At 55.8% G+C, this 26,041-nt stretch overlaps 1 protein-coding gene across 1 annotated transcript; it reads right to left on the bottom strand.

Moving 5' to 3' along the window:
• Positions 1-1,195: 1,195 nt before the first annotated feature.
• Positions 1,196-24,749, bottom strand: GFRA2 (GDNF family receptor alpha 2). The gene is made up of 9 exons (XM_082072574.1): positions 24,471-24,749; positions 19,424-19,738; positions 15,615-15,698; positions 12,576-12,924; positions 3,612-3,721; positions 3,395-3,535; positions 3,115-3,290; positions 2,984-3,037; positions 1,196-2,794 (listed from the first exon to the last, which is right to left on the bottom strand). Exons 1-9 carry the CDS (start codon positions 24,508-24,510, stop codon positions 2,666-2,668), a joined length of 1,398 nt encoding a protein of 465 aa, XP_081928700.1. The 5' UTR covers positions 24,511-24,749; the 3' UTR covers positions 1,196-2,665.
• Between the last annotated feature and the right edge of the window lie 1,292 nt (positions 24,750-26,041).

The following is a 26,041-nucleotide window of genomic DNA, read 5'->3' as shown; positions in this document are numbered from 1 at the left end:
CTCTGGCACCTGGGGTCTCCAAATCCAGACGAGATGAGGTTTGGTTCCAGCTGAGTGGGCCTGGAGACTCCACGACTCTGTTTGTGCTGCTCCTCGCAAAGGACCGTGCCCAAAACACCATGACGCAGATGAAATCCTCGTACACGTGGCGCAGCTCCTGCCAGCAGGACAGGCAGCGATTTGGCACGCTGCGTTAGCTCTGCATCCTCCAGAACCATTTCTCACAGCCTCCTGCCGCCTTCACGAGGAGACAGCGTCTCATCCCCTCGCCCTCCTTCCAGGAAAGGCTTTGTCTTTGGAGAGAAGGCTTTGGGAAGATAACTCACCAGGATTGTGCATCTTGGACTCACTGTCCCCAGCCCTGGGAGCAGCACGTCCACCGTGAAGAGCTTTGCTTCCAGCAGCTGGAGGTACAAGGCACCGATAAGAAGGTGCCACGCTGACCAGTGTGGCTGATGCCTTTATCCCCAATATGTGAATATTCGGCAGCTCCAGCACAATCTTGGCACCCAGGGTGCCTGGGGTGCACAACTGGGATGCAGGGTGCTCCCAGCATCTCCCCATCCCCGCTGCAACTGGCACGGCCACAGGTGCCTGGGGACAGCACAGCACCACTAAAACATCCCAGGGAGAGGGGACAGCCCTTAATTCCAGCTTACTCAAAGTTCTTTGCTTTCTGCTGATGCCTCCTGGGCTGGGAGATCTGAGGAGCTGCAGGGTGGGATGCAGGATGGGATGCAGGATGGGATGCGGGTACCCAGCAAGCAGCAGATGCAGCATCAGCTACAGGATGGAGATGTTTCTCCCCAACCTTTCCCAGCAAAGGAGTTCATACTCCTGTCAGAAAAGTGTTTCTAGTCTTCTCAGGGAAAAAGAAAATCAAGCCAGCACCAGGACAACTGGAGCACGTGGGATTTGGGCTCACCCCACACACAAGGGACCCCAAACTTGGCTGGAGAGCCCCTCGAACACCACCCTCTATGCCTGGATGCTTCACAAACCGCTCAGCCCATCTGGCTCCCCTACTTCAAAGCCGTCATTTTCCTGGCTGGGAGAGGAGGGAACACAGCAAAGAGCAGCCCGGGTTTGCAACGCGACTCCCGCGAGAGACGTGACATGTTTATTTTCCCCGCGCCAACTTGCACATCAAACGTGTTTTTCTTTTTCCGTGCTGCAAAAGGGAATATCTCTCCATCCATTCATCCCTCCCCATGGACCAGTGCCCGGCTCCCTGCACACAGCCCGTCCTTCAGCTCCCATTTCGGCATCCCCAGCTCCCCGAGATGCCCCGACATCCCATTTTCCACAGGCAGAGCTGGATGGGGGTTGACGTTTCCGCTCCCTGACATGAGCAGTAAAGTGAAAAAAAACCCAAAAAAAACCCAAAAACCAAATTGTTTTCATCTGACTCAAGAAACTTGACGTTTTGTGTGACCCAAATCTCGATGTTTGAGTTTGGTTTTAAGCGCTGTCAGGTTGCTGGGGGGGAAAAAAAGAGACATGAAGGGGAGGGGATGGTATTTTCAAAGCCAAAGTTATTGCACATAACAAAAAGCCTGCCACCCAGGAGCATGTCAGCTCCTTTGAAATGTTTGCTTGTCTCCCGGAGCAAAACAGCCGGGGAATTGTTTGCAGCATTGCAAAGTATTTTGACTGACCCAAATCCCTGATTTCTGCAGCTCAACAGCCCCCGTTCCCCCCGGGTTCGGGTGGATCCTTTGCTTTTGGTGCCTCTTCGTTCCTTACTTGGTTGTTCTCAGTTTATTTTCTCTTTTAATCCATTATAGACATTATTAAAAAAAATAAACTTTACAAGAATACATTTGTAAGTTGCTGTTGCCATTGGAGCATTGTTTTTAAAAATAAAGGAGAAAAGGAAATTTAAAAAGCCACACTGTAGATGTATATGGTTGTGTATATACATACATATATGTAGGTATAGGTGGGTGGTATATACATACACTATATATGTATATATAAAAGAAAATAGAGAGGAACATATAGTGGTTTCCAACCACCGATGGGTCAGATCCCATCCCAACCCAAATCTGACTGATTATAAAAATGGAAAGAAAAATCTCCCCCTCCAAGTGACAGATCGAAAACATCGGGACAGCCTCACAACGTGTGAACAGCAGTTGCTTTTCTCTTCCAATTCAAAACTCTCCTCAGCCACAGGAAAAATTAAAAATAAAAGGGAGGTCAGTAACAATGTCAAGAGCTCGGAGGATGCAGAAGAGGCTCCCGGCGGCACGTCCGTCCTCTGGGATGCTCCGATGTGGAAACCTCGCTGTCCCCAGCACGCCTGGGGTGTCACCTCCAAACCACCTCTGCAAAGTTCTGCTTGGTGCTCGTTTTCCCTCCCCGTGCCGCTGGCATCTCTAGATCCCTCATTGCAGGGCACATGGCGGGGGATTTGGCCATGAGCCGTGGGCTCCTGCTTCCAAAAAGAAACTCAATATACCGTAAAAGAGCAGAAAAAAACAAAGGAAAAATGAAAACGGGAAGAAAACCACCAAAGTTTCGCAGCGCGGTGAGGGCTCTCCTGCCTCCCGGTGTGCCCGGGCTCGGCATCCCGGGTTTTTGGGAGCGATTCCAGTCTCCGGCACAAGATGGTCCTTCCCTTCCCCGTGGGGATGGAGCTCGTGCGAGTGTCCCCGGCCCTCTAGGAGCCCAGCAGCAGCAGCAGGACGGGCACGAGGGGCAGGATTGGTCCCGCCTGGTGTCGGTTGCCACCTGCCTTCTGGTCCACAAAGGTCTTCTGGTCTGGCATGATGTCCGTGGTCAGCTGGGTCTGCGGGCGAGGGGAGAGCGGGGTTTCAGCTGGGTGCTTTTGGGGGAAAACCTTGGAAAACTCCTATTTTTGCCCTCTGGTTCAGTGATCACCGGTGGCCCCCAGGATGGTGTTTGCCTGATACATCCCTCCCAAACCATTTGCAGTGGGAAACAGCTCCCGGGACCCCCCTCCCTGCCCCAAACATACCTCTGAGTAACACAGGCTCTGCTCTTTGGACTTGTTCAGCTTCGGTCCGTGCTCCTGGAGAGCAGAAGGGAGGAAGGTTCAGGGCAGGGAAGTGCACCCAGGGTCGCACCCCAGGGTCTGGGCTCCCCTACCTGGATGGAGGTGCAGGTGGTGATGACGCTCGTGTCGTACATGGTGTTGCTGTCGTTGATGTCATCCGGCAGGGCAGGGCTCTTCTCCGTCTTCGGTGGGAGAGTGATGGGGGGCGAGGGGTTCTTGGGGGAGAGGTTCACATCGGTGCCATTCCCAAAGGCTTGGATGGCGTTTCCTGGGGGGGGAAAAGACGTTTATGGGGGTAGGAGATGTTTATGGGGGTGCTGCACCCCAGCGGTGACGGAACAGGGTGAGGAAGGGGATGGAGAAGAACCTTACGGAGACAAGGGTTTTCCGTGAAGTCTCGGAGGAACTTCTCGCACTCTTCCTCCATGTTCCCGCTGCCTTTGCAGGAGCACCAGGGCGAGATGGTGATGCTGGTGGGGCTGGCGTCGACGTAGTTGGGTGTCATGTCGAAACCTGCACCCGGGCAAGGAAAAGGATGAGAGGCCATGGTGGGAGAGACCCTTCCCCATCCCATTCCCCCATCACTCACCGATGAGCCCCGCGTAGGAGCCCAGGCACGCCTGGTAGTTGCCCCCAGGGCAGCTGGTCGGGGACTGGAAGGAGGTTTGGCAGTTGGCGTGGAAATCGGCCAGTCGGGACCTGGGTGCACAGAGCAAGAGGGAGAGGGACGGGATTGCACCTCTGCTGCTCAAAAGGAGCGACTTAAAAATAAAGGCGATGGAAGAGGATACATGAGCTAGAGGGAGAGCTAAATGAAGTCTAGGGGCTCACCACCCTGTTGGGGATGAGCTTCCAAGTATGGGACCCCTGTGCCTCCATCCTTTCCCCTTTTCCACCTCCTGCCTCCATCCTTTCATGTTCCACACCTTGTGCCTCCATCCCTTCCCATTCTCCACCTCCTGCCTCCATCCTTTCCCATTCCTCACCTCCCTGGCACACCATAAACTTCACAACCTCATTTGGCCGCGCCGCTCCCCGGCGTCATTACACGACCATAAAATTTCACTGCTTGTTTTTATCTTCCTTCTGAAATGTTAAAGCTTAGAGTGCAATTAAAATGCCTGAGGTTGGGGTTTACATTTTCCTTTCTTTTGCAGCCAAGAAGGGAAAAAGAAGCAAGCAGGACCAGGAGGAATAAAGAAGGGATACCACCAAACTCCATTACTGGCTTGGTTACCCCATCTCATCTCCTCTCACCACTCGGCGTAACGGACAAAGCACGAGGAGCGATGGCAGCGCAGTTGTTTCCAGGTGTACGGGTAATTTGGCTGTGCTGACACAAACCCACGCTCTGCAGACGATGCTCTGCAGATTTTTCTCGGGATGAATCAAATCACCGAGGTGGAAGGATAAAGAAACGAGAAGGATGTAGAAGAGGATGGACAGATGGACCAGGTGGACAGATGGATGGGCAGCGGTTTTCCAGATTGACTCAGTCATTAAAAGAACAGACACGGGGCTGAATTGTGGCCCAGGCTGGATCTCAATCACAGGGAGGAATCGCTGCGAAGCCGCCAAGTTGCTGACACTGTAGATGAGACCTTGCATTTCACAACAGAAAATCTCCTTGGCTACTTTTTTTCCACATTTCATATAGAAAGAAGAAGGCATACATTATTTCTTTAGCTTCCTTTTCCTTCCTTCTTAATTAAATGTCATCTTTGTCCAACCAGTGACTGAATCATCCAACGGTACCTGCCTAGAGCCATAAGAACGGATGAAAATAAAGGGTAGAAATTGTGTTATCTTCTTTTTTTTTTTTTAATAGGAATGATTTGTTTTCAGGAGGTTTTTTATCAAATTAAATGGAAGAACAAATGAAGCAGTGATTGAATAAAGCAGAAGGGATCCGCAGTGATACTTTACATCCACCCAGCACTTTTCATCGTCCCAGATCTCGAGTGCACTGAGGGAATAGGGGGATGCAGGTACCACCGAAACCCCAGGGAGGAGCAGAGATGCTGCTGCTGAGCTCCAGTTTCACGGGCTCCATCCTGGCAAAAGGACCCAAATGGGACTAAATCACAGCTGGACCAGAGCACGGGATGCTCCATGTGGGAATGTGCTGCTTTCCTGCAGACTTCGGCTGTTTCCAGCCACCCGTGACTGGGTTTTTTTCCAGGTCATGGAGTTTCACAGCCACCAATACAAACAGCTTCTGTGGAACCACAGAGCATCTTCTGGGGACCCTTTGGCCCTTTGGGGACCCCAGCTGAGCAGGGGCTTTGGCAAGAGCCACTTGGTACCTTCTTTTTGCTGCTTCTCGTGGCCAGGGATGCAGGTCGCGCTGGGTTTTCACCTGCCGGCGGTGTGAACTGTTTGATTTTCCCACTTGCAGCAGCTGCCTGACCCACTTACAGGCTCCCGACGGGCTGTGAATTTCCAGGGCAAGGTCGGCCTCTTCGTCTGGGTTATTCAAGCACTCCCAACAAGAAGACAGGACTCCCGGGCACGTCGGATGCTGATAAACAGCAATAACGCAACCGGCATCACCTCGGGGAGAGATGTAACCGGGGGTGTGCGGGGCAGCTGCTCCGTGATTGGAAAGAGGACGAGCTTGGGCTAAAGCACCAATTCCAGGGAAAATAATAAAAGGGGTTTGGATTCCGCAGCTTTCCTATGGCACATCTGATCCAAGGAGCAAACTTTTCCCCTCTCCTTCCTGCTGGAAACACAACTCCGTCCCAGGAACAGGTTATTTTCACCAAACCTACATTTGTTTTCCTCCCAGGCGATTTAGCACATGGGGAAAGAAAAACTCCCCATGAAAATGGTGCAGAGAGGGAGGTTGGGCTCCCGTCCCGCAGCCATTCCAGCTCTCAGCACAGTTTCCCTCACTAAAACTGGGCACAAAGGCTTTGCCAGGGGGACATTTGCAGAGCTCAGCCCTCCCTACAGCCAAAACCTTGGGGCCAAGGGGTCTTGCTCCCCATTTGCAAGGTGGAGCAGAAGGAAGAGATTGGGGTGGATGCTGCAGAGCAGAAAAGCTCCAGCTCCGCTCCTTTCACACAATCCCCATCGCAGGAAGGTGTTTGGACTCCCTCCTCCTCCCCTCCGCGGGAGATAAATAAAGTTTCCGACAGCATTTCCCCTCTCCCCAAATTAGAGGCGAAGGCACGTCAATTCTCTTAAAGAACCGTGGCAAGTTCATCACCGAGCGCCACGCAAATTTGTCACGCTGCTCCCCGGGGCCCTGCTCCTGGCTTGTAGCATCCTCTAAGGCAAATGTTATTCTTTTCATAATACATGACAAGCCAGCTGGTAATCTTTCCAGAATATCCAAGCCAGATGTCACTCTTTCCGCTGTATACAATGAGTTTGCAGTCGCTGGATCAGACTCTAACTGCCAGGAATAAACCTCACTGGAGCCGGCCCATCGCTTCTCAGATTTCTGCTTTTAAGTGCCCGAGCGGAAAAAAAAAAGAAGGAGAAATAAAAAGGAGAGGGAGCCAAGTCCATCTGAGCAGAAACAGGAGGAATTGGTGCCAAATCGCTGGCTGGCAGCTCCGGGCAGCAGGTGGGGCTGCCCAGTCTCTGCCAGCAAATGCCAGGGCTGGACTGGGAAGGACTGGGCTGGCACTGGGTTGGGCTGGGGAGGGAGAAGGGTGGTGTGCGGAGCTGCAGGGCCCAAGTTGAAAGAAAAAGAGTATTAAGAAAAATTAATTATATATACACACATATATCATATCCCGAACCCGCTCCAAGCACTGGATTTCAAAGCCAGGGGGCTACAAGCTGCTTCTCTTTGATGCATCTAAAAAACACGTTTGATTTCTGGGTGAAAAGAGCAGGACGGTGCCAAGGGGAGGCAGCTCCGGAGCTCCGGGCGCTTTAATATTCCCCTGTCACCCTGCCCACCCCCAGACACATCCCTGCGGGGCATATATACAAATATCCCCCATTTAGGGGACATTGTGCATCGCTGTGGGGACCATCCCATCGCTCCCGGCTGCCAACTCATCCCCCACCCTTGTTATCACAGAGAAATTCAGGAGCACTTGCCAAGACACCCTCAATCTGCCATTAGAACTTACCTACACAGCAAAGGATTCTTGACGGTTGTTTTATTTTTTCCGCTTGTTGATTGCAATTTTTTAAGCAGAAAAAAAAGAAAACACAAACCCCAGAACAGATGCAAGGTGCCTAATTGGGTGCTAATTGTTCCCATCACCACATGCCTATGAGAAGTCCAAAGCCCAGCGCCAGTAATAACTCACCAACCATCAAAGCGAACGGTATCAGGCTCTTGAATATTTCATGCAGAAAACGTCCGAGATGGAGATTACTCGAGACGTGTTTTTTCACAGGCAATTTACAGGGACCAAGGAAAAATGGCTTTAATAGACACGAGCGGCAAGCGGCGGCTCGGAAACGCGTCTCTGCCCCCCGCCCCGCAGAGCTGGGGATGCTCGAGAAGCTGCGACAACATGTAGAAACTCAGCAAGACACGAAAAGCCCGCGGGCCCGCTGGGCATCCTCGCTCTGCTGGGGATGGATGCTGCCCAAGCCGGCAGATGCTGAGATTTAAACAGAACAAAGCAAAAACGAGCCTCAGACATCAAGACTCAGGTGATTCAAAGAGCCCTGGGGATGGGGACCAGCTGAAGGAATGAGGGAAAGCAGAGCAAAACTCCACTTTTCTGGATGACCTTCTACGCAAGCTAGCAAATAGTTCACAAGGGGAAAAAAGAGTTCAGTGGGAATATTTGCTTTATCTGCCACCTCTGGAGAACGGAGTCACCATTCTGCTATGAGCCAGGAGGGTTTTATTCATGGTTTTTGGTGAAAATCGCCTCTCTGTAGCGTGTCTATGTGGGATGGACTCCGGTCCCAAAGGTGCCCCGTGCCCAGGGAGATGGAGCAGCAGGAAAGAGGCAAATAGAGAACAAACCCCTGAGAAGCAAAGCAGAAATCCCCCAAGTGGACCAAGCAGAGCGAAGCCAGCACCAGGAAAAACCAACTGAGGACAAACAGAAACCAGACCAACTGCTAAGTTAGGAGCTGTTAATTAAAAACTTTAGTTACCCATATGCATGTTGAGGACATCGCATTTTGATTCATCACAGATAAAAGCAGTTGAAAGACTTTTTCTTCCCTATCCTCTTGCCTATGCTCAAACCCTATCATTACCCGCTAAGAGAAGGGAAGAATTAAACGCACGCATCATTTGATTTTAATTGAAGGACTGTTCTATTTCATTGAACTGCTAACTAAGCCGAACAGGAGATTGTGTTTACATAAGCAAACCCTGAGTCAGTATAGACTTGCTGTCACATTAAGTCAATACTTATGAAGGCTCTCTATTTAATTATTCAGCGCGAATTGACTTATTACTGTGTTAAGAGCGCCGTTCGCCCTGAGCAAGGCGGACGACAAGACAAGACGTCCCTTCCAGCCGCCTTGGTGCGAGGGTCCCCCAGGGAGACATACGGGGGGTGATGTCCCCTGGGCCACCCCAATCCACCCCCTGGGCCAAAACCTTTGCAGATTTGCTAATTTATGGTCAGATTTGGAGGCTTCCCCTGGTTGCTCAGCCCCGGTGCAGCCACACACCCTGGGGACACATCAGCTGTCCCTGTGACCCCCCCAGACACAAACATTGTTCCTCTTCCAGCTCCTGGAGCTGCTGTTCAACCCAGGAGCGATTATTCCTCCTCCTCCTCCTCCTTCCTCGCAGCCAACGATGTGGCCGCCGTACTCCTGAGCCGCTCTCATTACACGGCGTAATGAGAAAGTTGAGCTGCCGCTCCACCGTTTATCAAAGAAACATCCATTATAGATGGCATTTTGTCTGCGCTAAACAAAGGGCGTGAAGACGAGGACGTGGGTTAAAAAAGAAAAAGGCATTTTGTTCCCATGTTTGGTGTTTAATCAATACCAAGGCAGCCTGGATCCAATTCCCTCGCACAAACCCCGAGCCAAGTCTCCCTTGTGGGTCCTCAGGCGATGAAGTGAAGATTCCCCTCCCCGGGGCATCGCTCCCGAATTAGCATCCCAACCCCAGCCAAAAAGAGCCAGTTTCTGCTGTGCAGAAATGCCGATGCACAAAGGCACAGGCACCCTGCAAGGAGCTGGGCAGGATCCGTCCCCCTCCCAAGCACAAATACGCAGAAAAAATGGGGAGAAAACCCAGGGAAATGAAACATCACCCTGCTTTTGGATGCTGAGGAACTACAGCCAGTGGAGGCTGGGAAATTCTTCAGCACCAGCATCACTGAAGCATATAAAACCAGATTATTTGTGTTCCCGACTTGCTGATGCAAGATGAAAAATACAGCAAACTGCAGCTGCTGAAATCAGCTCTTTTCTCCCCTTTCCTTCCCTTTCCCCTTAGCTGAGGTTAGTGTTTTGCAAAAAGGTTTTTATATTCTGGGAGCTAAAACCTGTCCGTTGCAATCAGACACAAAGCTTGGGGAGTTTGTCAGGCTGCGCCGCGGTGCTGGGAAGAGCTTCCCGGCACGAAAAGCTTCACAAATTGCAGCGATCGGAGCCTGATTGCTCCTGCTCTCACTGCCGGGAGCTGGGCCAAGGGGCTGGGGCATCTCACAGCTCTCGGCCATTTGAATTGCTTCGTCTAGAGCAAATCCCAGGATCTGAGCCCAGAATAACCCAGATCCTGCACCCCAGCCCTGGGAAGGGCACGGGTTGAATCCCTGAGCCCACGCGGGATGCACGGGAGCCCGGGGGACTCATCCTGGTCCCTTCATGTCCTCAGAAGGGCCATGTAGAATGGGGGGTTGCACAGCACCCTCCTCCTCCTCACAGGGACCCCCAGCCCCTGCTCCACACCAGGATGCTGCCCGCTGCTTAAAATACCCTGGTCAAAGCATTCAGAGAACATCACCTTCCATCGGTGCTGATGGAAGAGCTGGTGGCTTCTATCTCCCCAGCTTGGTGACCACTGATGACACAGGAGCTGATGTCCAATGACCATTTAACCAGCAGCCCTGCACAACAGCATAAAGCCAGGAAAACCTCCAGAATTATTGTTTTCCATGTCAGACCACTAATTTGCCCTCTCCCCAATTCCATGGCTTCTTTCGGGAAGGAAACAACATGAAGTCAGGGTGGGTTGTGTCCTGCAGGAGCATCTTCCTCTACAAGGAGCAGCCCCCCCTACCAGGAGCATCCCCACGCACCCCGCTCAGCACCAATGGCAGCAAAAGTCTCCCTGCAAAGCTCTATCCCAGTAGAGAGGGCTTTGCCGTTCATTAGGCGTTCAGCCAGGAGGCTTAATTACACTCGCAGCCCATGCGGGAGCATTATCTCATCTCCTGTCACCGCTGGGTTTCGGAGCAGCTTGCTGATCTGCTTCGGAGTTCAATGCCCTTGCCAGTCCCACATGCAGATAAGGAGGATGAGCATCAGACCGCGATGCCGGCCTGATAAAACCAGATATCAAGGGGAAATCCCACGGCAGAGCCCAGCCTTGGCTTGCTTGGGATGACGGGACACGGGGGGTTCCATGCCCGCTTGCTCCTGGGTGGAGGCCGGTGGGTGCAGATGCCATGGGAAGAAGGACAAAGCCTGCACGCTCTATTTATACACATTCCCAGCACCTGGTGATGATCTTGGCAGCGGCTGCCTGCCAATGCTTTGGTATTTATAAATGCAGAGGGCTTTGGAGAGGCCCCCCCAGACCGCCCTGGCCCTGCAAACCAAGCCCAGAGCTGCTCAGCAAAGTGGATGGAAACAAGCAAACTCCCCCAGCCTGCACATGGATGCAACTCCCCTGGGCTTGTGCAGAACTGCAGAGCAAGCTGCTCGCCCAGAGCAGGACCCGCAGCATCTCCAGGGCGCCTGGAGCGGGACAAGAGCACCTCCAGGGGTTCTGCACCCATGCACCAGAGCTTTTAGACCCCTGCATGGGGTGCAGCCCTTTCTGCACAGAGCTCCAAGCACCAAGCCCACAGCAGGGACCTCCGCATCACCGCCGAGTGAGACCCCCTTGCACCAAGCTTAATGCACCTAAAACACACAGCAGCTTCACATCACCTAAAACCTCTCACAAAAGCACAAACAGCAGTGGCTGGAGGAGTCTGCATTTCCCACACAGTGCTCAACCGGGATTTTGCTCAGCTCCTGGGCTTCCCAGGTGCTCTCAGCCTGGAGCAGCTGGGAAATGCCAGGAATGTGCACGGAGGAGGAGACGAGGCTGTGGGAGACGCGGTTCAGCTGGCGAGTGGGTCCATACCCAGCTTTAACGTGGGAAATCAGACCCACAGCAACGGGAGCTGCGACTGCAGAGGACACAATGCCCGTGTGTGCATCCCACAGGACCACTCCTGCATCCCTGGGGAAGATGCGCTGGCAAGAGCCCTCCAGCGATGCAAGGGGGGAAACAGCAACAAGAATCACAGAAGGTGAGATGGGACCTTCTCTTTCTGGTAGAATTTCATTTCAGGGCTTGTAGTTAACGTTCGGCAGCTCCGTGGCCTCTCCAGTGGCCCACAACGTGCTGCTAATTCAGGTTATCCCCCCCACCCCAAGCAGATGCATCCACAGCTTTTAATGCCTGAGCATCAGGCCCGCTGACAAAGAGGTGCTCCCATTAATTTGGCCGCCGCTCAGCGCAGCCCCGGTATCTTTTATTCATGGACATTGGCTGATTGTATTACTTTTTGATAAAAAGCCATGTTCCCACATTTCAAACACATTCGCTCTTGCAGCCAGAGGAGGACCTGAAGCCACGTTATTTATTTATTTCGCCACCAGGCTCTGGGAAACTATCACCTCGATGGCAAAAAGACCCTCCTCCTCATAGGAAACGTTCTTTACGAGGCTGATCCAGCCGCCGGAGGGTGACGGGAGGTTTTTTGTCGTATGAATAATGAGTTTCATAACGGAACGAAAGCCCGATCTCCCAACTTTGCTCTGCCACAGGGAGGAAAGCAGATTTCACCCGCCATGAAGTTTTGCTGGGGATGCTGGAAGCACGACGGGGATTTGGGTGCCCCCATTGCTGTCGTGCCTTTGGCACGTTCATCCCGTCCACAGTGTGGGGAGATGGAGCGGTCTCCGGTTGGGGACAGAGCCAGCGCGGTCCCCAGGGGCTCAGCTCCACCGTTCACAGCAGAACGGCAGCTCCAGCCCCACATTTCTACCCCAGCTGGGGCAGATGGGCAATGCTGGAGGGCGCTGACCCACTTGCAAACCATATGTGGCCCCACACAAACCCACAAGCTCACCCCACAGCAAAACAGGACCAACTCAGGGCCACATCTGAGCCCACAAACCTCTCCATGAACAGCCAAAAGCCATTAACTCTGCCCCATTTGACACCCAGAATCCAGTTGTTACTGGAGGAGACCCCACTGGCAAACACCATGCGGTGTTGGGAAGATGCACCCGATGAACTTGGAAGAGGGTTACGCACCAAGAGAGCACCCAAACCCAGCCACAGCCCCCTGCAAATCCCCTCCGTGGCCAGCAGGTCACCCTCAGCACTGGGAAGAACCGGGAAAGCCCCCTCGGAGCCCAGCGCATCCCTCACCGGCAGAGATGATCCGTCCGGCACACGTTGCGCAGGTCCAGGCAGTTGGGCTTCTCCTTGTCCTCGTAGGAGCAGGAGGGGACGATGGTTTGTCGCCGGCGCTCGGCGCACGCCTGGTCCTTGCAGGAGCAGAAGAGCAGGCGGTAGGTGTACTCGCTGGGGACGCGGTCGAAGAACTGGCGCAGAGCCTTGTGGCATTTCCTGCGGCTGCAGTGCTCGGTGGCCGAGATCTCCCTGCTGCACGTGGAGATGTAGCCTGAGCGCAGGCGCTTGCAGTTGTCGTTCAGGTTGCAGGCTTTGGCCGCGTCCAGGCAGTGGTTGCTTTTGGAGGTGGTGGCGGGGTCCATTCCTGCATGGGGAGGAAGAGGAGAGGATGGGGAGATGGTGCTGGGAATGGGGCTGGCACTGGTGTCACCCCCTGGCATCTCCATCACAGCCTGTCCCTTCCCCACTGTGGTCCCCCCAACCTTCACCCCCATCCCCCTGCTCAATTTTGAGGTCCTCCTCCAGCACAGAAGGGGTTAACACACACTGGGGAGACCTGGTCAAACAGCCTTCGGTGCATAATTCATGCCATGAATTCACAAGTTGGGGGTTTTTTTTGTTCTTGGCAATTATTCAAAGAATAATTATTAATTATTCAGCCTGATCCAAAGCAGAATAATCTGCCAAGCTGCACAGGGTCCCCCAGCCCCCCGTCTTCTCCTGGGGCTCCCCCAAAACCAGGACACCCCCAGCCAGCCCCCTTGCCCACATAGGGATGATGGGGACAAGGCTGCCACTGGGTTCGGCCACCAGCCAGATCCTGCATCCTCCCCAGGAATCCCCACTGTCAGCAAACAGGGAGAGGATGGACGAAGCCAAACCCACCAAACCACTGCACGGGAACAAATGCTGAATGTTCCTTTTGTTTTTGTCAAAATGATGGATCACCCCCGGCAGCCCAGGTGCTCATTCAGAAGCCACCTGACTGCACCAGCCATTTCATCCCTAATTTCCTCCCCTCCGCAGCCCGGCCAAGCCCGTGGATTCCTCTGCTCTCTCCCAGCTTCTGCTGGCAAAGACAAACAGCAGCATCAAGGAGGGCTCCCTAACAGACCTGTTTGTAGGGATCTGCTAATTAGCAAACGACAGGCAGCTGCCTGGGCGAGCATCCCCCTCCCACCTCCCTCCACCCCTCCAGCTGCCCATGGGGGCTGCCCTGCAGGAAAGCAGCATTTCGGGGTGTTATTTGCAGCACAGGAGCCCAATTTGTCTCATTGTTGTCTTAAACAGCAGGAACCCCCGAGCCTGGATGATGCTACAAAGGCTGAGGATGGACACAGCTCATGGCACTGATGCAGAAGGGGGAAAAGCCCCTTGCAGAGGATGGGGGACACACAGCTTCTCTTTTCTCCTTGCCCAGAGCAGCTCCTGGTTTTGGGGGGATTCCCTGAGCACCCGTCCTGGCTCCAAGTCCTGTGCGTGGCGAAAAGCCAGCGCGGCAGCTCCACACCGGCATGGGATCTGTGCAAAACGTTGGCGTATTGTCTAATCCCCTGGAGCATCATCGCCCCTGCCCTGCCCGAGACCTGCGGGGACCTGGATGCATTTTAATAGAGCCGCTGCTTGAAAGCGCAGGGTTCCTGGGGAGCTCATTAATAAAGCACGAGCATGAAAATTTCATGAGGCGAGGAGGAAACGGGGGCCAAGGAGCTGGGGAGGGGACGGTGCTGGGAGACCTGGTGCCACCAGCCATCCACTTCTTTCTAGAAAGGTCGGGTAATCCCTCTGCTATCCCCACGGGCAATTAGCAGCGCTCTGCCTCTGCCTCGTTAGCCAGAAACAACACCAACGCCTCATTTGCTTCAATGGTTTGGGCTCCAGGTTGGGGCTGGGGGTCCTGGGGTGGCTGTGGCAACTCTGACCCCAAACCAAAGGGACAGAGAAGGGGTGGAAGAGGCATCGAGGCCACTGCGACGTCCACAGCACATCTGGAGCATAACAACAGCCTATTCCCCTCTTCCCCCAGCCCCCAAAACTGCCAGACAGGCTTCCTTCTCCTCTCGCTTCGCTTTTATGAATAAATCAACCCATGAGCATTTAATCCCCCTCTCCAGACACTTTGCTTTTCATACTTTCCAGCAGCTAAAATATTTCCTTGACGCTAATGTAATCCAAAGAGGCGTGCAGGAGACGGGAGGGGGGCGGCATCGTCATCCTGAAACAGCGCTGAGCTCCCTGGCAAATCGGCTCCGGGAGCTCAGACCCGGCGGGTGACGGCAGCGAGGGGACGGGATGTCACAGCCGTCCTCCGAGATGTCCCCAAGTGAGCTGGGGTGGCTGTGGCAGGGCTGCAAACCCCAGGGGGGACACAGCGTCGCTGTGGGGTCCCCAAGGTGCACCCCACAAGGTCTGGGGATGCAGGGACCCCCCAAAACTTCTGGGGAAAGGGTTTAACAGGAGAAAGAGTGAGGAGGCGCCAAGGCATCGCTGACCTAATTTGAAAAGCGGGGGGAGGGTTGTCATGGAAATAGATGGCAAAAAAAGTTCCTGAGGATGGTGGTAGAGTTTGGGTTCCCAAGAGGAGGATGAGGAGGCAGAGGGATGGTCCAAAGGATCAAGAGGAGGATGAGGAGGCAGAGGGATGGTCCAAAGGATCAAGAGGAGGATGAGGAGGCAGAGGGATGCTCTGAAGGATCAAGAGGAGGATGAGGAGGCAGAGGGATGCTCTGAAGGATCAAGAGGAGGATGAGGAGGCAGAGGGATGGTCCAAAGGATCAAGAGGAGGATGAGGAGGCAGAGGGATGCTCTGAAGGATCAAGAGGAGGATGAGGAGGCAGAGGGATGCTCCAAAGGGCTCTGCATCCTTCTCCCAGCAGCATCCCATGACTGGGCTGGAGGCCATCTGCCCTGGGGAGGGACAGCAAACAGGGTCCCCCCCTCAGACCAAACGGTGGGGGAAGGAGCTGCAGGTTTTCCTTGCCAGGGAGCTCGGTAACAGGTTTATATTCACGGGCAAGAGGAGATAAAACAGCAGAAGCGTGTTGCTTTTATTACCTGAGAAAATTGAAGCAAGTCTGAATATATCAGTGAGACGAGAGGTGACCGGCTCGTAGGGGGAAGCTTCATAAAATTCTTCTCCTAGAGTGGGAGGGAAGAAAGAGACGGGGGAGAAAAAAGCAAATTAAAAACCACAGCAGATAACCTCAGTCACCACCGGGGCTACAGCCGGGCGCGGGCAGCCCCAGCGTGGCAAGCTGTGATTTGGGAAGGGAAAAGCAAAAAGTGGTTAGAGCGCTGCCCTGCAACCAAAGGAAAAGCCCATTTTGGTCCAGCTCAGCTTAGTTGCTGCTGGCTGGGAGCTCGTGTGCTGCCACAAGCTCAGCTCCTTGTGCAAGGCAGGTTTGGCAGCAGCTGCGTTCAAACCATCTCAAGAGTTGAGGGAATTTAGATTGGAAAGGTCAACGTTCCGTGACGACGTCCGCGGAGTCCGGGCCAGCTGCAAGCTGGAACTTTTAGGGTCTGTACTCAACACTGGATTGGTGGGGTTTTTTTGTTTGTGGCTTCAAAAATAAGCATTTGCCTAAAAAAACACTTTAAGGATTGTTTTCCGCTCCGCTCTGCTTCCAACGCGCTTGGGGAAAATGGAAATGTTTCAGTGAGGGAACACACACCCTCATCACTTGCGCACCAGAGCATCCCCACCACCAACCCACCCACGCCACATTGCCCGGGGGCTCATCCATCGCAATCCGCACATTCTGGGGGGGACCTGAGCACGGTCTGTCCGTCTGTCCCCCACGGCCTGTCTGTCTGTCCCCCACTGGGAGCAAACCCCCTCACTCCCATCTCTCTGAGATGGAGAGATGCTGCTTCTGATGCTTTTTCTGCCAGTGCTCTGTGTATCTCCAAAAGATGCTGATTTCAGGAGAGCTGGCCATGGGTCTAAGAGAGGAAATGCTCCCCTTAAGCCTCAGCAGCCACAGCCAAAAACACACACACACACACACACACATATATATATATATATATATATATAAAATCAATGGCTGGACTTTGAAAGCCCCAGTCAGGGGCTGCCCTGCAGCCCGGAGCATCGATCCCCGCGGTGCCCAGCAGGTCCCTGGGTGCCCACGCTGCGGGGGAGCCCCCAGCAGCCCCCACCGCTCCAGCCACCCCTGCTCTGCCGAATTATTATTAGCCCAAGGCGGTGGCATTTATCTCCTGTAATTAAGGAGCCGCTTGAAACCCTGCACTGGAAAACAAGCTCATTAAGAGGTGGGGAGCAATGTGGGAGGGCTTGATCTGAGCCCAGCAGCTCTGCAGAGCCCTTCCTTGGAAATCTGGGGTGACAGAGCGGGGTGACAAGCTGGGGACACCCTGGTAGGACGCCAGGGTGGGCTGACTCCAGTAGCTGTGGGTTGGCAGCCCGTCACCCCATGTCTGGCCTTGTCACTGCCCTCAGGGTGATGCTGGGCGATATTGGGTGATGTTGTGTGATGCTGGGTGATACTGGGAGATACTGGGTGATGTTGGGTGATGCTGGGTGACGCTGGGTGCTGCTGGGTTGACGTTTGGTGATGCCGGGTGACACTGGGTGATGCTGGGTGACACTGGGTGATGCTGAGTGACACTGGGTGACACTACACAGGCACAACGGGGAAGGAAACACTCCGGGCAGCCTGCAAAGTCCTCCCGCTTCAGGCCAACCCCTCCGCCTGGCCGAGTTTCCTAATGCTCCGATGACAAATAGCACCTTTATTAAAGTGCATTTAGGAAACACTGTAACCTCCCGGTATATTGCTTTGCCAATGCAATAAATAATTAAATACTAGCTGAACCCTGCTGCTTGCTAGGAAAATTACGGAGCATTAAAAGGATAGCGGACTTTTCCTGAGCTCGCTGAGATGCAATTAACCCCCAGGAATGAGGCTGGAGCGAAGCCGCCCTCCCTAATGGCAGGGCCAGCCCGGCTCCCGCAGCCGAGGGGCTGGATGGGCGGCCACCAGCACAGCATCGCTGCTAAAATGCAGGAGCTTGGGATCCACCTTGGCCCCCTCATCGCTTTTAAGCTCACTGGTTTATGCATATTAAAGATATGAGCTGCTGGAACACCCCGAAGCTTCTACGGCTCCTTAAGAGCCCGTAAAATCACTTTTCTTCCCACCTCCTCCTCCAGGTCCAGGTCCTGGAGCACCCATTAAGCACTAAAGCATCCTTCATTCATGTTTGCAAAGCCCTCTGAAATTGCTGAATGGAGGCTGCTAATGAGGGGTAGAGAACAATTAAGCGGTAATTCCTGCTCTGGGCTGGTTTTTGGGCTCTCTAGTCCTTGCGCTGACCCAGATTCGAAGGTAATTTCGCCCTGGGAGGGCTGTGTGCTCAGGTACAGCCATCAAAACCCTTCCAGCCCCCCCACCTCCTCCTCTGGCTTCCAGCCCAGCCCAGAGAGCTGGGGATGCTCTGGATGGAGGCTCCTCTGCAGGCTCCATCAAACGAACCCCCAGCTAAAGGAGGTGACTTTGAGCCCGGGTAATGAAGGAACAGCAGAGGAAGATGCATTTTTAAAGCCTCAAATAACGGGTGGAAGTGGGGCCAAGCTGCCAACACACTTGGTGGTCGTGGGTCCATCTGCTCCCAAGCTGTCACCAGCCAGGGGACCGTGCCCCTGCGAGGACGGTGCCACAACCCCCTGGCTCTGGTGCAGGCAATTTTGCACAAGCTGAAGCTGGATTTAAGAGCTTCCATGTGCAGAGCAAGCCGTAAACCCATTAAAGGGATCTATACTGGTGTTGGCTCTGCTCCTGCCCAGTCTGGGGCCAGCCAGGTGCTGGCAGAGCTGCAGGGGTTGCAGGAGGGGACAGAGCAAAGCAAACCCCACCAATACCAGCACCAGCACCGCCTGAGCTCCCTACAGCCCCCCAGCCCAGCAAACTGCCCCCCTGCAGCCCAAGCCCACGGGGCAGCCCCAGAGGAGCCGGGGTGGTGGGTGCAGCCTTTGGGCAGCTGGTGATCCTGCGTTCCTCAGAGAAACCAGCCCTGGGCTCGCAAAAATCCAATTTCAATTACCTGCGCTGCTCCAGCCGCTGATTTACTCCTTCGCTGGGCAGCAGCAACAGCCGGTGCTGGCACATCACCCCTCTGCAAGGTGAGAGGCAGGGGGGACCTGCCACTTGTCCCCAAGCGCTGCTCAGCCCGTTTTAACCAGGGATTGAGGTGCCCTGGCAGCTTCCCAAACTCGCATGGGGTCAGGACCAACTCCTAAAGCTGGGAGAAGGGATGGGACCCTCCGGCTGGGATGCACATGGCAGAGCTCTTGGCAGCGACTGCTCCACGAGTGGCTGCCATTTCACTCAGAGGGATCACTATTATTACTAATATTATTATTACTATTATTATCATAGGATCATTTCAGTTGGAAGAGACCCTCAGGATCACTGAGTCCAACCATACCCTAACCTAACTCTAGCACTAAACCACGTCCCTAAGAACCTCATCTAAACACCTTTTAAACTCCCCAGGGTTGGTGACTCCAGCACTGCCCTGGGCAGCCTGTTCCAATGCCCAACAGCCCTTTCCAGGAAGAATTTTTCCCTAATATCCAATCTAAACCTCCCCCGGCACAACCTGAGGCCACTATTATTAGTATTATTATTATTTCCTTGATGGAAAAGCTTTTGCATCACACATCAGCCCCATGCTTGTGATGATTCAGCTCTGAGCTTCCACATCTCAGGGTGAGTTTTAGCCTTCAAATTCCTTACGGATTCTCCATCCTTTCCAAAATCGCCTTCTGCCTCTAGACCCCCACGGGCTCCCCAGCACCCTCCACCCCATCCCAACCCCACGGATCCCCTCCCCGTTACCTTCGGTCAGCCCGAGGTGTATACTCCAGTAGATCTGAAGGCACTGAAGCTCCTTCTTCATCCCTCGCTTGCAGCGGCAGTCGTAGAGGGGACTCTCCTGCAGCACTTCCAGGGCCACCTGGCACTCCTTGTTGGCCAGCATGGTGTTCCTGTCGCGGCCGGCCAGGCACTGCCGCAGCGTGCGGTAGCGGGAGCTGCAGCTGGGCTCGGCCGCACACAGCTCGTTGGCTCGGACACAGTCCACGGGCACCCGCCAGCCATGGGGGTCCTGCCCCGGGGGGGACGGGGGGCCGGCCAGCGAGCGCAGGATCTCATCTGGGCGAGGGGATGGAGAGATGAGGGCAGAGAGAGGTGAGGGAGGGTGACCGGGGACGGGGTGAAACCCTCATGTCCCCTCCCCATCAGCCCGCTGTCCCCAACTGGTATTAGAGCCGCCTTGGGGCTGCTGTAGCGAGGGGGAGCATCCTTCCATCGTGCCTAAACCCGGCCTGGAAGTGTCCCCAGCCATCACCCCAGCCAAAATTCAGCTGCGGGATAGAGTCATAGAATCATTTTGGTTGGAAGAGACCACCAAGCTCATCGAGTCCAACCATTCCCTCACCCCTGGCACTGCCCCGTGTCCCTAAGAACCTCATGTCCATCTGTCCAACCCTCCAGGGATGGTGACTCCAGCACTGCCCTGGGCAGCCTGTTCCAATGCCCCACAGCCCTCTGGGGAAGAAATTGTTCCCAAGATCCAACCTCAACCTCCCCTGGTGCAACTTGAGGCCACTTCCTCTCATCCTGTTGCTGTTACTTGGGAGAAAAGACCAACCCCCTCCATGCTCCAACCTCCTTTCAGGTGGTTGCAGAGCCCGATGAGGTCTCCCCTCAGCTCCTGTTCTCACACCCTGGCAGGTGGACATGCCCCATGTCTTGGGGCAGAGAAGGTGGAGGGTTAACCCAACGCCTCAGCTCCCAGAGCCACATGATGCCATGGAATTATCTGTTTCTTATTAAGACCAAACAGCAAATAAACAACCACAGCATGTTTCCAGCCATGGTGCTTGGGGACGAGGACCTCCAGCTCATGACCTCAGGAGAAAGTCCATCCAAACCCTCTGAGCCTGTTCCTGTTTGGTTTTCATTTTTGCAGCTCATCGTTTTCAGGCCCGTCACGGGATTTTTTGGGCATGTGACTCATGGGTTTTTGAGCACTGGGGTTTGGCAGGGCCGCAGTCTGGCACAAACCCTTCTCTTCAGATGCCCTCCTGTGTCAAGCCCTGGAGCAGGCGGAGATGGGGAGGATGAGACCTGGACTGCATCCTCGGCCACCCTAGAGGGTGATGGGGGGGTGACCGTCTTCGTGCATCACCAACACACATCACTGCTCCACCATCCCCTGGCTCCCACATGCACAGCAAACCTCAGCCTCCAGCTCCCAGCCCCTTCCCAACCGCTTGGCCGGGTATGGCAGGGGGACAGTGACACCTACAGGCATGTGACAAGGGCCACCCGTGTGTCACCCCCTCCGACACCCGCCAGGACACACAGGCAGCTCCCTGGCTTGGCGGGCGCTCAGCTCCAGCAGCATCTCCCCCATGAAGGCAGGGCTGGTCCCCTGCCACCACCCTGGGGGGGCACCTGTCCCCTGCTCCTGCATGCCATGGGGGCAAGTGGCCACAGGAGCAAATGGCCACAGGAGCAAGTGGCCAGGGGAGCAAGTGGCCATGCACACCTCTGCCCACCTCGCCGAGCCAGGACACGTTCCTGGAGCCATGGGGACAGGACAGGAGAGGGGATGCTCGGGGCTCGGGTGGCTCCGCTGGGGATGAATGAGCAGGATGGGCAGCAGCCCTGGGTGGAAACATCTGTGATCAGCCCAAGGAACAGATCCCGTTCTCCTGGTCTTCGATGCTCTCGAACAAACGCTGTGGGGTTCAGAGAGGTCTGACGGGTGCCTTGGTAATGATGACCAAGTGCAGAGCCCCTACACCCACGTTAGATCCGATTCGGGGTGGCAGATGTCCCCTGGGAAGGCCCTTCTTGGCCTTTTAGGATTATATTCCACATGGGAGGCAGGCAGGATCCACGAGCAGTCGAGTCACACAGGAGAAACAGGCACCCCCAAACGCTCCAGCTCTTCGCCATGAGATGGAGGATGCTTTGGTGTTTCGAGAAGGAAGGAGCCAGCTCTGCACCTTTACACATCAGGAAACCTCATCCTGAGGCATCCAGCACAGCAGCCGGGACAACCTGCTCCTGCTGCAGCCGTCGGCCCCAGAGCAAAGGTCTCCTGGGCATGGAGATCCATCCCACAGCTCCACCGTGTGCCATTCCTCCTCCGCTGCCCTTGCCCCAGCTGCTCATCCGTCCGGTCCTCACTCCGAGCCCTCTGCCCCAGGCGGGCCCAGTTCTCGGCTCCAATTCCATCTTCTCCAGCCAATGCCATGAAGCCTCTTCCCAAAATGCCATTGGAATCCTCTCCTCCGGCTGAGCTCCTGTCCCCTCGCTGGCTCCACGGGTCTCCCAGGCAGGGCAGCAGGGATGGGACACCTGCCCTGATGCAAAAGGTGCTGGACCACGTGGAGCATCCTTGCCGAGGCACTTACGCCAGGATGGGAAGCCCAACAGTAAATCCACTCGCCGGGGAGCCCACAGGGATGCACAGCGGTGAGCTGCCCCCGGCCTCCAGGTTTTTGTCACCTTGCAGGGTTCTGTGTGTCCCCTTGGCATATCGAGTGGTGGCTGCAGCATCCCGCACCGCATCCATGGTGCAAATCCATCCCGCTGGGGGAGGAAAGGCAGACACAGTCCTTCCTTGCTTAGTCCCCCCAAATCCAGCTGCACGCTCAGCCCTGGCTGCCAGGTGGGTGTATTTTCCTGGGACCTTCCTCTCCTCCCTCTCCCGGCACTGCCAAGCTGAATAAAGCTCCACAGACCCCCACAGAGGCGTTTGGATGGAGGGACAGGCTGTTGTTCTTTTTCCCCTACCCAAAAGAAATCTCCTCACAGACACAAACTCGCTAAACTCATATCAATAAAACATCTGCAGCGAATGCAAAGCTAATCCTCGGCAGCCTCTGGGGTGTCGGAGCACAGCGAGGGCTTGCAGGCAGACACACAAGGCTCCGACAAGCAGGCAGCAAACAGCGCGACGGCCCCGCGCTCCTCCGGCTCCCGCAGCTTCCCCCAGCAGCATCAGGCTGTGCTGCCTCTTTTCTAGCTGTAATACATGTTTCCTTTCACCGGTCCTGCCAAAGACCTTTGGACACAGGCAGCTTTAGGGGTAAATATTTATCCTCACAACTCAAAAAGAAAAGAATCGCTGAGGAACGTGCAGGCTCGGAGCCCGGCCGCTGTGGCAGCGATCCTCCTGATCCTCCTCTCCCAACCAAAGGGCTTTTTTGGCTCATCGGAGAGAAGAGCCCAGATGTGAGGAGCTGAGCTTCCTCCGCACCGGCCCCATTCTCCCGGGCTTCTCACGTCGTGGGGGGGCTGCTTGGGAAAGCAGCAGGATGAGCCCCCTGGGCACCGCATCCCTAAGCTCAGCCTGGGGTACGGCTTCCCGGGATGACTGCCTGGGGTGTCACAGCTCCTCTGGCTGGGGGGCACAGCTGCCCCACGGCATCCCCCCTGCACACCTGAGACCTTCACAGCACCCAGAAAAGGGGGCAAGAGGGTTTTGCTTTCATGCAACCTCCCCTGCAGGGGCGAACGGACCCTGGTTCAAATGCCTTAGGTGGGGCATCCTGGAGGTGTCTGTCCTCCTAAATCTCCCTCGTGAGACGTCCAGCAGTGAGACAGACGTGTGTACAGACAGACAGCAGTCAGCTGCCCCCCAGTCAGTGCTGGAGAGCCCTTCCTATCCCTCGCCCACACTTGTGCCCCCCACCTTGCCCCTGAGCATCCCTCCTGGCTAAAAAGGCAGGGCTTATGCCCCCCTACCCTGACACCCCCCGGCACGCCCTCCTGCTGGCAAGCCATGGGGAAGGGCACCCCAAATTGGGGCTCAGCCGCCCCATCACTCATGCCGAGCCCCCTGTGCACGGTGTCCCCTCTGCCCACACCCCCAGCCCCGCACCATGGGATGCTCGGGAGGGACGTTTGTTCTGCCAACCTTCAAGTCTCCCCCAGCCGCTGCCTGTCCCTTGTCCCCGGCCTCGCAGCCGGGGTGACGCTCCCCCAGCTCAGCAGAGTTTTTCGGGGCGCTCGCTGGTTTGCTGGGGACCACACACCCCCTGACAGGCAGCGGGTGTCACGGCGTCTGGAGCACGACACGGCTCACGACCGAGTCACGGTCCTGCGTGCACCCAGCCTCGCTGGAGCGAAATACGGACCTTTTTCATTCGCTTCTTTTTCACCCCAAACCCACCACGATTTGTGATTTCTCCCCCTTTTCAGCCGCACCTTCCCCACCGCCGGCGGAGCCTGCCCTAGAAATGGGAAGCTTTTCTTCCTGGCAGAGACAAGAGCTCCTAAATAACTCACACATGATCTAAAGCAACATGCACGAATTGCAGCAGAAGGGACAGCAATTCCCCACGCACACACACATGCAATTAGCTCAACTTTCCGAGCAGATTCTCCATGCCGAGTTCCCAGGAACGGGGAGCGATGGGGGGCTCAGCAGCCACGGCAGGAGGGGCTGGGGGGCGCTGGGAGACACGGGTGGCGGGGGGAAGAGCGGTAGATAATCCTCCGAAACGCAAATCCACAAGGAGAAAGGGGATTAAAGCCGAACAGGGCTCGGCTGCGGATCCCACCCGCTCCCGCGGATCGCGATCGTGCGGTGCCAGAGGAGGGAGCTGCCCCAGTGGGGCGGTTGGGGTCGTGTCGTGGCCCCCCGTACCCACCCCCGCTTTAAGTTGATAGAGAATAGGAAAATAAAGTTGTCCCCAGTTAAAATCCTCGTCCTGATGCAAACCCCATCTCCGGGGAGCGCCGGTCCCTCCCTCCAGCCCCCCAGCCCCTCAGCCCGGGGAAGGACACGCCACCTCTGCCATGTGCCCTGCCAGGCGACATCAGCCCCCCCCGGCCTGCGGGCACCCCCGCCGGGGCCACTCACCTACGAAGAGGACGATGCAGAACGCGTTTGCCAAGATCATGTTAGTAAATCCACGCGTTCCTCCACGTGTGCAATTTTTCTTTCTTTTTTTTTTTAAAAGAGGGGAACAAAAGAAAAGAAGAATAATAATTCCCAAGGAGTCCAGGTAGATCCCAAATCCGGGTGAGGACAGTGGGCTGCAATAGAGAGGGGGGGCCGGGGGGTGCGCTCCGCCCGGCGCGGAGCCGGGGCCTCAGCCGCTCGCCGCCTCCCGCATCCCCGCCCGGGCTCCGCGCTCCGCCGGGCTCCCGGCGGCTTGTGCCGAGCCTCTGCCTGCCGGGGGTGGGACGAGGGGGGGCGCGGCGAGGGGCGGCTGCGCTCCGCCGAGCCCCGGAGAAGGGGGCAGAGCCGGCGGTGCCGCCCGTCCCCTCCCCGCCCCGATCCGCCTCTCTCCGCCGGGCCCGGGGGCCGCGCAGCGCGGAGGGCAGCGCAGCCGCGGATGCCCTTCCGCCGCCCTTCCTCCGGCGGGGGGCTGTGCAGACCCCCATCCCTCCATCCCTCCATCCCCTCATTCCTCCATCCCCTCATCCCTCCATCCCTCCATCCCCTCATTCCTCCATCCCCTCATTCCTCCATCCCCCCATCCCCCCATCCCTCCATCCCCTCATCCCTCCATCCCTCCATCCCCCCATCCCTCCATTCCTGCATCCCTCCCTGTGACCCTCCGCGAATGCACCTGCCTGCGCGCAATGGGAAACCTCCCCGTAGAGCCCCGCTGCTGCGAGACCCCCCCACCCCAACACCCCTGCTGCCCCTGCTCTGCTCCAAGCATGGGGACAGTGGCAGATGGGGACCCGTCGGGTCACAGGGGCACAGGGGTTGTGGGTGGCTTGTTCCCAGATGGGTGAAATGCCACCAGATTTTGGGGGGAGGGAGGCAGCGGGGCTCACAACCAAACGGGGACCTACCAGCTGATCTGGGGAAGGATTTGCACACACACATACATGTGCACACACACATATCGAGCCGGGGGGTTACTCATTCACGTCAGAGGCTCCACAGGCAGCTCAGCTCACCCCAACCCCTCTGCTGCTCCCCAGCCCTTGCGAGTGGGCAGGGCCCTCGCTGCAGAGCCCTCCCGGCCTCCTCCTCCTCTTCTTCCCGGCCTCTCACCCCTCTCTGCATCCCTGGCTTGGGCTCAGGACCCTACAAGTGCCAGCGATGGGGGGACCTGACCCCAAATCCATGAAGGTCGTGGATGGCATGGAGGAGGATTCTCCGGTCCATTCATCTCAAGCAGGAGGGGAGCCGGGGGGAGCAGCCCTGCATTGCTGAGCCCCACAGCGTGTGCTCCCCACTGTGCCGAGCCTTCCCAGTTCACACAGCCTTGTCTGGGGAGCAAGGGGCTTCAAGACCCCCCCGGCACATCACCCCAGTGAGCAGCACGCAGGGTAACGCTGCTCTTGGAGCAAAGATTCAGGCAGAAAGAAAGGGGAGGATGACAAACAACAGATCAGAGCAATACACATTAGTGAAGCTTCCCATTTAACAACATCCTTCCTTGTCCTATTCTTTTCCTGCTCTTTGCTCTC

The sequence above is a fragment of the Streptopelia decaocto genome (assembly GCF_964273445.1).
Source record: "Streptopelia decaocto genome assembly, chromosome: 25".
Taxonomy (NCBI): Eukaryota; Metazoa; Chordata; class Aves; order Columbiformes; family Columbidae; genus Streptopelia; species Streptopelia decaocto.
The sequence above is the reverse complement of the archived record's forward strand: the minus strand, read 5'-3'. Positions and strand labels throughout refer to the sequence as shown.